This window comes from Microtus ochrogaster, chromosome 16, assembly GCF_000317375.1.
Source record: "Microtus ochrogaster isolate Prairie Vole_2 chromosome 16, MicOch1.0, whole genome shotgun sequence".
NCBI classification, from domain to species: domain Eukaryota; kingdom Metazoa; phylum Chordata; class Mammalia; order Rodentia; family Cricetidae; genus Microtus; species Microtus ochrogaster.
In genome coordinates, this window is record NC_022018.1 from 15,463,817 (window position 1) to 15,474,369 (window position 10,553).

Genomic DNA, 10,553 nt, shown 5'->3' on the forward strand with positions numbered 1-10,553 from the left:
AACAATGTGTCTGGCAGGGCACCATAATTTTTTGAGCGGTACCTCTTACTGTTGTCATCCTCATTGTTTTTTGGCTTATTTTGTGCCATCCTCTCCATCTTGATTGATGATCCACCTTGATGACTGATCGATTGCCTGTGTAGATTTGTGTGTTAATAGAAGGAAACAGGAGTGGAAAATGCCTACCATGATTGCTTGTCTTGGACTCTTCAAGGGATAACTCCCAATGAGAAAACATTTTTTTTTAAACTCTAGAAGTTCCAAGTCCTTTGTGTAGGGTTCTGTGTGTCTCAAAATTTTTCTAGAGGTGATCCTTCCTTTCCCAGTACTCTCTGAAGCTGTTGGTACAGTACAGGTGGGGCCTCTTATCAGCCTTCTGAAGGCAGACATGTTACATGTAAGGAGTCAGCAAAGGTCAGAGACTATATTTTACCAGCTTATTCATTGACGGTGTCATGCATACATACAATGCATCCTAGTCACACTTGTCCCTCCACCCTTTCTTATCTCGCCACTCCCCAAACCCAAGTCCAAATCCCACCTTCATAGCTTTTCGGGGACATTTTGGCTTTGCTTTGTGACCTTAGTTTAATTTTGGCTATCCTCTCAATTCACACGAAAGAAAGGTCGTCATACAAGCAGTAAGCTAAGGCAAGAGGACTGGGGTGGGTTTGAGATCAGCCTGTCTTCAGAGCTGGATCTTGTCTCACAACCACGTAATCGTCAGAGCCACATTTTCTAGGGTGGTTCTTGCAGGGAAAGTTTGACTCCCACGACAGGCACGGCTAAGGAGCTTCAGATGAGATAATTATCCCTGCGTCTGGTCTAGGTGAGGGACTGCACTTATTTTTTTGATAACTCTTATCATTTCACCTTGAAAAAAAGAGTGAAGCTTGAAGTTGGAAGTGAAATGGAAAATTTTTCCATTTGGATGTTCAGACATTTGAAGCTTTTGTAACAAATTGAAAAAGCTCTTAAGTAATGCAGCTGGTGACCTTCCCTGTTTCACCTCTCTCTGAGATCTTCTATTTCAAGGCTGGGAAAAGCGGGCTCCTTCACTTCGTTCTCAAGGGTTGGCCTACTCTTGCAGTTTGACCCACCCCTGATATTTCTTACATTCCCCCCTCTCAGGAATTAGAACCTGGAACATTCTTTACATGGTCTGTGTTGGGGCTTCCCTTTGGGGGATGATAAATGTTGTTCCTTTGCGGAACTACAGCTCCCAGCGTCCCCCTGGATTACGGACACATTTCCCAGAAGCCTTTGCATTCCTCGCCCCTTTTTCCCCTTTTTCCTGCCTCTCCTGTTGTGTCTGCACACCTGTACCTGCCCGCCGTTACCCCTCCCCCATTAAAAGTGCACCCACGTGGGACCTCCGCGTGTCTGTGTCTCCTTTCCCGTGTAACGTCTTTACCCTTTAACCCCGCAGACAAGAAAGCCAGCCAGAAATTAAGAACAACAATAAGGCCCTGAATAAAAGGGGAATGCATAGCCATTTTATCTCCATTATAGTTAGAGCTTCTTCCTCTGGTTCCATGCTGGGATAGGTGACATTCCAGTTCCAAGAGCATTAACTGGTTTTCTGAAATTTCCCTTTACCCTTACTGAGTACAGACACTAAAGGAGACAAGGCATTTTGGAAATCAGTTCTTTAGTGTGCCCAGACATTGGGTAACTAGCGCCAGTCCAAGGCTGTTGTGCTGTGTTTCCTAAGTCCAGACCCAAGGTTTCCGGAGCTCAGAAGTAAAGGACGTCAGTGGCACCCTCACCCATGAGCTCGCTCATGTGTCACCTGACACATGAGTCACACATCGTCACAAAGGACAACACCGGAAAGCTAGGCGGAATAACAGGCTTCCTAAGATCAACTGGCACTCAGTGAGTGCCCGTTTGTTCTTTCTTACTGAGGCATACAGAGAGTTCGGGGATGGCTAATTTGCAACAGAAGTGGGGGCCAAGCAGGCATGTGGGGGGTCCCTGACAACCCTCCTTGTCTACAGAAAAAGATTAGCCCAGCCCTTCTGTTATTAATGACTTCCATGATTGCATCCATGAGCTGCAGAGGCAAATTTTCCCCTTGAGTAATCAAAATAATTGTCTGGGGAATTAAACCCTGGGAACAAAAGGAATCAGCCGTGGGCCCCAGTAATGAAAAGGAAGAAATGCACCTGGGGGGCGGGGGTTAAACGGGAGCCAGTCAGCAGAGAAGCCTACCAGAGCAGTCTCATCTCAGCGCAGCAGAGCTGGAGAGGGCAGGCTGACCACCAGTCTCCAGAGAACTCAAATCATTCCGCCATTTCCAGCTGAGAGCAACCCACACACCCACTTTTCCTTCTCTTTCACAGGGGACCACTGGGTTTGAAGCACACATTGACAAGTGTTTGGAGCTGGCAGAATATTTATACAATATCATAAAAAACCGAGAAGGCTATGAAATGGTGTTTGATGGGAAGGTACGTGCTCACATTTCCAGAGTCCCCATTGTTGATCCCAGCGTCTTCAATCCCACTCTTTACCCCCCCCCCGGCGTTTTCTGAGGCCAGTAATGTGCTGTCTAGCTAAGTGGAACCATTACAAGGGGAAGCAATAGATGGTGGGATGGCTCCTCTGAGCTGGAATAAAGATCGGACTCACAAATAATCCTATAGAATGTGAAAGTGAGACGCTCCAAAGGCAATTACTCATTTAAATACAGGAATTATCTTCTGAACCTGAAGAATAAGTGCATTCGAACCATTCTTGGAATTTTGGACTGGGTCTGAATCCTTCCTTCTTTCTTTCTTTCTTCTTTGTAGCCTCAGCACACAAATGTGTGCTTCTGGTACGTGCCTCCGAGTCTGCGTGTTCTGGAAGACAATGAAGAAAGAATGAGCCGCCTCTCAAAGGTAGATGCTGGAGTTCCTTTGCTAGATGTAAGACACATGGAGCATCTTTATGAGGAATACCAGTACCAATCCCCTCTGTGGACTCCACAGACCCAGGATGTGTGAAGTCCGTATTTCCTGACTTTTCACAATTCCATTTGCTTGTTCCTAGAGAGAGAGTTTATGATGTCTTAAAATAATTGATTGGGTGATAATCTCCACTGACATTCAGAAAGTACCAAGAACTGTCCTCAAAGGTTCCTGATTTTTGAAGGAAAACAGATACTCAGTTACAATTATAAAAGAGATTTGATGAAATGATTAAGGGAAAAAGGCTGCTGCAAGCCCTCTTGAGATACCAAGGCCAAGGCTACCCAGGTGAAGGATCAATAACATTAACAGCTACCATTTGCAGTGTGCATTGTGCCCCAGGCTCAGCATTTATCAGGTTTTAGGTCACTTGAAGTCTCCTGGCAGCAAGTGTGAGCTGACGTGGCCACGCACTGTTGTCATCCCATAGTACTGAATGACAGGGAGAAATGTAACTTCCCCCAAATTGCCAGTAGGTCTGATTCCAGAGCCTAAAGAGCTTCGAAGTCTCCTTTGTCAGGAGGTACTTTTTTAAACCTTTAATCTCTCCCAACATCTACACATGGGTAAAGTTTGTTTTTTGGTGTATAGCATCAGGGTGCTGTAGGAACAGAAAACTAGGAGTGGGCATATATATATATTTGAACTTCAGAAGGTTATCTGCTCTACGTTCTTTTCTTCAGTGTCTAGAGGAGGTTGGAGGCACAGCTAGAATAGGCAGACGTGTACTCCCCACTGCTAAGAATCTCACCTTACCTTACTGACCTTCTGGGAACAATTCCCTCTATGTAACAGGAAGACTAGGATACCTGCAGATGAAAACTCCTTAGGAAAGCTTGTAGATGTTAACATCTGCCCTTTAGCAATCCAGCACCGCCTTCCTCCACAGAATGAAACTTGTATGTGGTAGACTTTTTTTTTATTTGTCAGTGGATGTTGTATATGAGGGTACATGTTCACATGTGCATGCAAATATACATGTGTGTGCATATTCCCATGTGTGCACCTGCATGTTGGAAAGAAAGCCAAGTTAAATTCTGGACAAGACAAGGGCAAGAACCCACCCAAAAGTCACTTGTTGTGCTAAAGTACTGAGATGTGGGTTTGCAATATAATGAGCTACTGCAGGTTTGGTGGCTTATGGACAATAGGAATTAATTCCCTACAGTTCTGGGGGCTGGGGAATCTGTGATCAAGAAGCCAACAGATTCCATATCTGCTGAGGCCTCACTTCCTGGTTTATTGACAACCTGTTTTACTGTACCCTCCTCTGGCAGAAAGAAAGAAAAACACCTCTCCAGGGTCTCATATATAAGTCACTAATTAATAAGGCAGAGCTTCTCAAGAACCCCATCCCCTAACTGGGCATTAGGATCACAACATAGAAAGTTAAGGCGACACAGTGCTCAGTCTCCAGTAAGTACTTTGCACAAACTCTCTTACATACGGGAAGGGAATATTTATCAAACTTAATGGTGGCTCATGAGCCTTTCCCAAGGGTTAACTGGTGGGGAAGAAATATTTAGATAACACAAGTGGTTATTACTATAGCAAGTGTTCACACCTCCATGAGGGTGTCACAATGAAGATCTGGTAGGTACATTTCCGGCTGCCCAGACGGGCTGCTCTATGACCACCTCCCTGCTTCTGTGTCCTCTCTTCCATCTTCATCATCTTCTTTCCTGTTGTTGCTGCTCTAGGGATGGACCCAGGAGTTCGTGCATGCCTGGCAAGTTGCCCGCCTGGGAGCCACACTCTAACCTCTCTTCCACTTATTCTTTTGTTGTATTGTTGTTTTGTTGCTGTTGTTTCGAGACAGGGGCTCACTCTGTAGCCCTGGCTGGCCTAGAAGTCACAGAGAGAGATCCACCTGGCTCTGCCTCCCAAATGCTGGGATTTAAAGGTGTGATCCACCGTGCCCAGCAACTCTTCATCATTACCTGTATCACTTGTATCAGTTTTTATAGTCCTCCACTAACTGATGATTTTCAAAAGGCCAACAAATGGGTTTAATAGCAAATTGGAAAAGGATCAATTTGAGCACGTACTTGAGAGGACTTTGCAAAGGTCCGAAACTGAGACGTTTTTGGCAAATGTCTCTTGGGTGACTGTTCTACTTCCCCATTTCATTTCTTACGATTCTGTTTTAAACACACGAGCTTTATAACATATAGTAAAAATACATTTCTATGATAATTGTATGTTGTTTCATGAATACTACCCCTTAGGAAGAAACAAATGTGTATTTTAATGATAAAGAGACTTGCTGTGATGTAAGTGATGGTCCCCATTTTCAACTCAATTTCTGACCGTGTACATCCCACATGAGTTGAAAGCCTGTCTGGCGTCTCATTTTTGGCTGTATCTTTGTTATGAACATCACAGATCAGATTGTATACTTACAAACTCCAGTAGCAAATGCACGTGGACAGATCATGCATCTGTGTAGATGCAACTGGAAGGCGTGTCTTGTCTGAAAGAGCTGTCCTTCCCATGCTACTGCCGTAGCAGTTAGAATTCAGAAAGCCCTCTGCACCTCCCTGAACTGAGCTAGGGAACAAAGGAAGGCAAAGGGCCACACCTAGCTTCCAGGAGCTTACAGGTGAGGTAGAAAGAGAAAATGTATTTGTTCATCAGCGAAAGGTCAATTAAGAAATGAGGATATCGTTAGACTCGGTGGGGAAGGGCCGTGTAGTTACAACTTGGAGAGGAAGATGATGGCAGCAGAAAAGGGCTTGCAGCTCTTGCAGCACTGGGGGGTCCTGCTGGGCACTCAGCAAGCAGAGCCCCAGAAAGCACACCACAGGCAGACTGCTGACAGGCGTGAAATGACCAAAATGTAGACGCTTCAAGGGATCTTTAATAAATTGCTCTTGCCAGAGCTGTGGATTGTTTTGGTGAGCAATTGAAGATGAATCCTTGGAGCTGATGACAAAAGGCCTTTGTGCCAAGCCAGGGAGCATGAACTCAATTTGACACAGCCAAAAGAAGCCATGAAGCTGCAGGGAACAGTCTAACATAAATACTGTGATCTTGTTTGATATAGTCTTCTGTATATGAAGTCGTGTGGACTCAGCTTTTTACTCCCAGATAATTCTTCATATAATTAAAGTTTTTTTTCCCCAAAACAAAATACTTATAAGTGGAAGCAATTTGTAAAGAGAATATAAAGAAACTGGGGAGGCCAGAGGAGTGTTCTGGGTGTCTTCCTCTATGGCTCTGGCCTTGTTCTCTTGATACATGGTCTCCTGCAGAACTTGAAACTTAGTGTTTCAGCTAGGCTGGCCAGTGAACCCCAGGACCAGCCGCTCTCCTCCCCACAGCATTGGTGTTACAATATGTGGACCGCTCCTGGCTTTGTTTCATGGGTGCTAGAGGAACACAAATCCTCGTGTTTTTAAGCAAGTGAACTCACCTGACAGAGTCACTTCCCCAGCCCCTCAGAGGTCTATGACATTTATCCATCACTTGATACTATCCCTCATAATAATTCTGTGAAAAATGCTTTCTTTGCAATGGCTTCATATTTCCGGCGTGAAACTCTCTCCACACCGGGCCAGGACTGGGTTCTTCCCATTCCCTCCAAACACTAACTAGACAATCAAGGTGGAGAGTGCCTGCTAGCCTACTGTGTGTTACTCTAATCGTATTTAGGGTTTTTAATGTTTTAAGCTGTTTTTATTCTCCGAGTCCATGAAAACTTGAAGAAATTCCTTCAAGAGAAAACTGTGGTCCCGTTTAGTTAAAAACCAAAGTCATTGCTAGCTAGGGGGTTGCTAACCTAAGGGAGGTCCAGCCTTTGCACTGATGTGGTGGTCTCTCCGACAGGTGGCGCCAGTGATCAAAGCCAGAATGATGGAGTTCGGAACCACAATGGTCAGCTACCAGCCCCTGGGAGACAAGGTCAACTTCTTCCGCATGGTCATCTCAAACCCTGCGGCGACTCACCAAGACATCGACTTTCTCATTGAGGAAATCGAACGCCTGGGACAGGATTTGTAATTACCTCCCTCATCAAACTGTTTCAATTCTCTGTCTAGGTAGACAGTTAGGTTGTCACAGCTGTGTAAATGTATTTGTAGTTTGTTCCAAAGTACAACTATTTCTATATTGTGGTGTCACAGTAGAGTACAGTTAAAAAAAAATCAAAACAAACAAACAAAAAAGAGACATTGCTCCTTTTAAAAATCCTTTCTTAAGTTTAGAATACCTCTCTAATAATTAGTGACAAAGGCTATATGTTCTAATCAGTAAGAGTAAGCATAATGTTGTTATAAGTACTTCCCTTTTAATATAGTATGCTAATCCAACTTTATTTTCCCCTCAGAGCAGTAGTATTGAATAGTGCCGAATCACCCTTGAATCATAAAAGATTCTTGGGGTACCGACAAAGGACAAAGTATATAAAAGTGTATACTGATAATAAAAACTCTCACCTTTTTCATAGTATTAGAAAAAATTTCTAATTTACCTATAGCAACATTTCAAATGTATTTAAATACATATAATTTTACAAAAAGAAAAAATATATATTAAAAGAAATCCTATTTTGTAACATATAGATTTTATTTTATATGGGTTATACAAACTGCAGGGGCAGATATGAAACCTAAGCCAGATTTATTTCTTTATTTTTTTCTCTCTCTTTCTTTTCATGGAGGCACAATAAAACACTTTAGCAAGGTAATTTTAACATAGAAACCCACCAAATTCTTTAAAAGTGTAGTAACTTACTTTAGTATATATTATGGCTTATTGTATCTCTAAAGATAGTATTTCAAAACAAACATACACACACACAAAACCCCTATGAAACTTCCTGAAACAATAGATCAGACCAACAATGAAGACCCTCTTCCTGTTTGGGCTTCGTACACACTGGCCCTGGAAGACCCACCCTATAATCCCTGCCTGGTCACGGATCCAGGCGAGCATGGCCATTCTACTTTCCCAAGTAGCCTGCTTTGAACAGAAGGTTGATATTAGTTCTTGAAGTGTCTTTTCAAACCATATTCTTTTATTAGATCATTTGGATTAATTAGGAAAATAAACTAAAAATAAAACCTAATCATCCCAAGCAGGGGGTGTGTAGCACTGAATGCATGATGAGCTCAGAATATCAAGCCCAGCCACGGGAGAGAAGACCTCTGTGTGACAACAGTGGCTTCATCCCAAATGCCATTTTGCTGTTTTCTGGAGAAAGGGTTATTTGCATCGAGTATATGCTCTTGTTCGAATCCCTTCTTCATGCCACACTTCTACGCCTCTCCTGCTAGACTCCCTACCTCCAGATCTTCAATAATGATTTAAATCCCATGTGGCTGTTTCTTTCCTGATATGAGTTCCTCGTGCAAGCAGCTTCAGATCTTTTATCTGCCTCCCATCAAGATCCACAGTGACCAGAATATGCAGAGATCACTAAAACTCAAAATAATATTTTAAAAGTAAATTTCTTCCTCTGCCAACTCTATGGAGAGCTACCCACAGCTCCCATGATAACTTTAGAGTCACATAGGAACAGACCTAAGTGCTGGCACAACTAAGGCCTTTTACGTGCAAATGGCAGGTACAGGTCTGGAAGCATCCTCCCACTCCTTATGGATGGGCATTTCAAAACTCAGAAAGACCACAGGAACAAAGAAGGCCCTGTCCTTAACTATCACAGATCTTCATGACTTAGCCCCAGACTTCATTTGATCAGGCTGTGCAAACCTACTGGTTTTTGGTATGAATATGGCTTCAGGCGCTTGCTGCCTAGAAAGCCAATGGATTCCTTGGAGCACTGAAGTGAAAACCCCCTGTGCATGAGTTAATAAAGGAAGAGCCTCCCATGGTAGGTGCCTTCTAATGGGCAAGCTTGCTTTTCCTTTCTGTATACTGGCTGCGGAGAGCTAACCAACAGCTGCCTATCCATCTTCAGCCTTGGGCCAAAAGATCTCATTTCACAGGAAGAGACAGTCATCTATCAAACCCTTTGTCCCTCTTAGAGAAGGCAGCAAGCTCTAGTGTCGTGATTAAGAGAAACTTAGCCCTTGGGGGACAGACTTGGTAGCACAAGCTGGTTTCTAGTTTGACAAGATGACAGGCCTTGTATTCTAGAGAAGGAAGCAAATGCAAACTTAACAGGTCCCAATCTTTTAATTATATCTGCCATCCACTTGAGAGAGAAGGAAGGACAATAGGAAGAAAAAGGAATAATAGAAAGAGATGGTTTTGAACATTGGTTCAAATTCCCAGTGCCAAAGGTCTTTCTTTATCTGTGACCTATTTTTTTTTCATTTAAAAAGCATTGGTTTCAGCTTTAATCAGAACTGATACGGCCATTTTTATTTACACAGCAATATTTTATTTATTATTTAAAATACTTGAAAAAAGTGCAGCGTGTGTTTATCTGAGATCTCTAAATGGGATAGAGTTCATGTACTGTCACAGGATTTGAGTAAAGAAAAAATTGTGTGTGTATGTGTGTATGTGTGTGTGTGTGTGTATGTGTGTGTTGCCTTTAGTACATTGTTAGTACAGTCTTGTCACCTCAGATTGGGGTTGTGCACTTGTGTGTGTGTATGTGTGTGTTGCCTTTAGTACATTGTTAGTACAGTCTTGTCACCTCAGATTGGGGTTGTGCACTTTATATTGAATTGTGTGGTGTTGCAAATTAACACTGTTGCTGTAAAAGCTTGCACAATTATCAGTATGTCTTCTTCTATGTGGTAGCTCTATTGAACTTTGACCTTTGAGACTATGAGAACTACATTTGCATCTGTCCCAGTTCTCACCCTCTCATGCCTCCCAAGCTGTGTGCCCTCTCCATCAGCTGTTATAGAGAACATAGCCTCAGCTAAGCCCCACCCTAAGAAATCCCTTTGAGGATTGTGTGATTGCACACAAAATGCAAAGTGAACACCGTTTCATCTCTGAGGTTAGAGAAACCAATTACAGAGTGTCACAAGCTGCTGATACTGCAGGTGTTGACTCTGTGGGGATTGGGAGCAGGTGCTGCTCCACAGAGTGTGGACAAAGGAAGCACAGGTGTAAATATAGTAGCAGGACAAAGAATCAAAGACATCAAACCAGGTATTGTCTTGCACGTGCTTTTCTGTTTTCAAGTGCTAAGTGCAAACGCTGTGTATTAACTAGTTGCGTGTGCCAAGATCTTGTTACCAAGTGGTGTTTCTGAATAATGTCAACATTTCCCCAGCACCCTCCATTATTAAAGACAGAATAAAAATAAAAATAAAATATACAGATATGTGGCAACTGTTCTTCCTACCAAATATAAACTTGTGTATGATCAAAGTATTTTACCTGTGTTTTCGCTCTAAACCCAAATAAATGTGTAAATGTGGACACATCTAGTCTGTGCATGGTCACTCTGCACGCTGCCATGTGGCAGAGGTCATTTTTAGTGACTTTGTCTTTCGGTCTTATTTCTGCTATCACCCTCTACTGACACATCTAGAGGATACCTTTGCCCAAACTCTAGTTTCTCCTTCAAACAGAAACAATCCATGAAAAATATTTTATTGTAAAAGAATCATATAAGCAGAAAATGAGAAAAACAAAATAACAAAGTTCCATGTAGCCTTCAACCTTTACTGT

The 10,553-nt window shown here is 42.8% G+C and overlaps 1 protein-coding gene across 1 annotated transcript in view; it reads left to right on the forward strand.

Moving 5' to 3' along the window:
* Gad2 (glutamate decarboxylase 2) overlaps window positions 1-10,303 on the forward strand; it is a 69,958-nt gene extending 59,655 nt beyond the window's left edge. Inside the window, exons 14-16 of the mRNA XM_005354745.3 lie at window positions 2,346-2,453; window positions 2,796-2,885; window positions 6,783-10,303. Coding sequence (XP_005354802.1) covers window positions 2,346-2,453; window positions 2,796-2,885; window positions 6,783-6,956 — 372 coding nt within the window. The 3' untranslated portion in view covers window positions 6,957-10,303. The remainder of the gene's footprint in view (window positions 1-2,345; window positions 2,454-2,795; window positions 2,886-6,782) is intronic.
* Window positions 10,304-10,553: the final 250 nt, after the last annotated feature.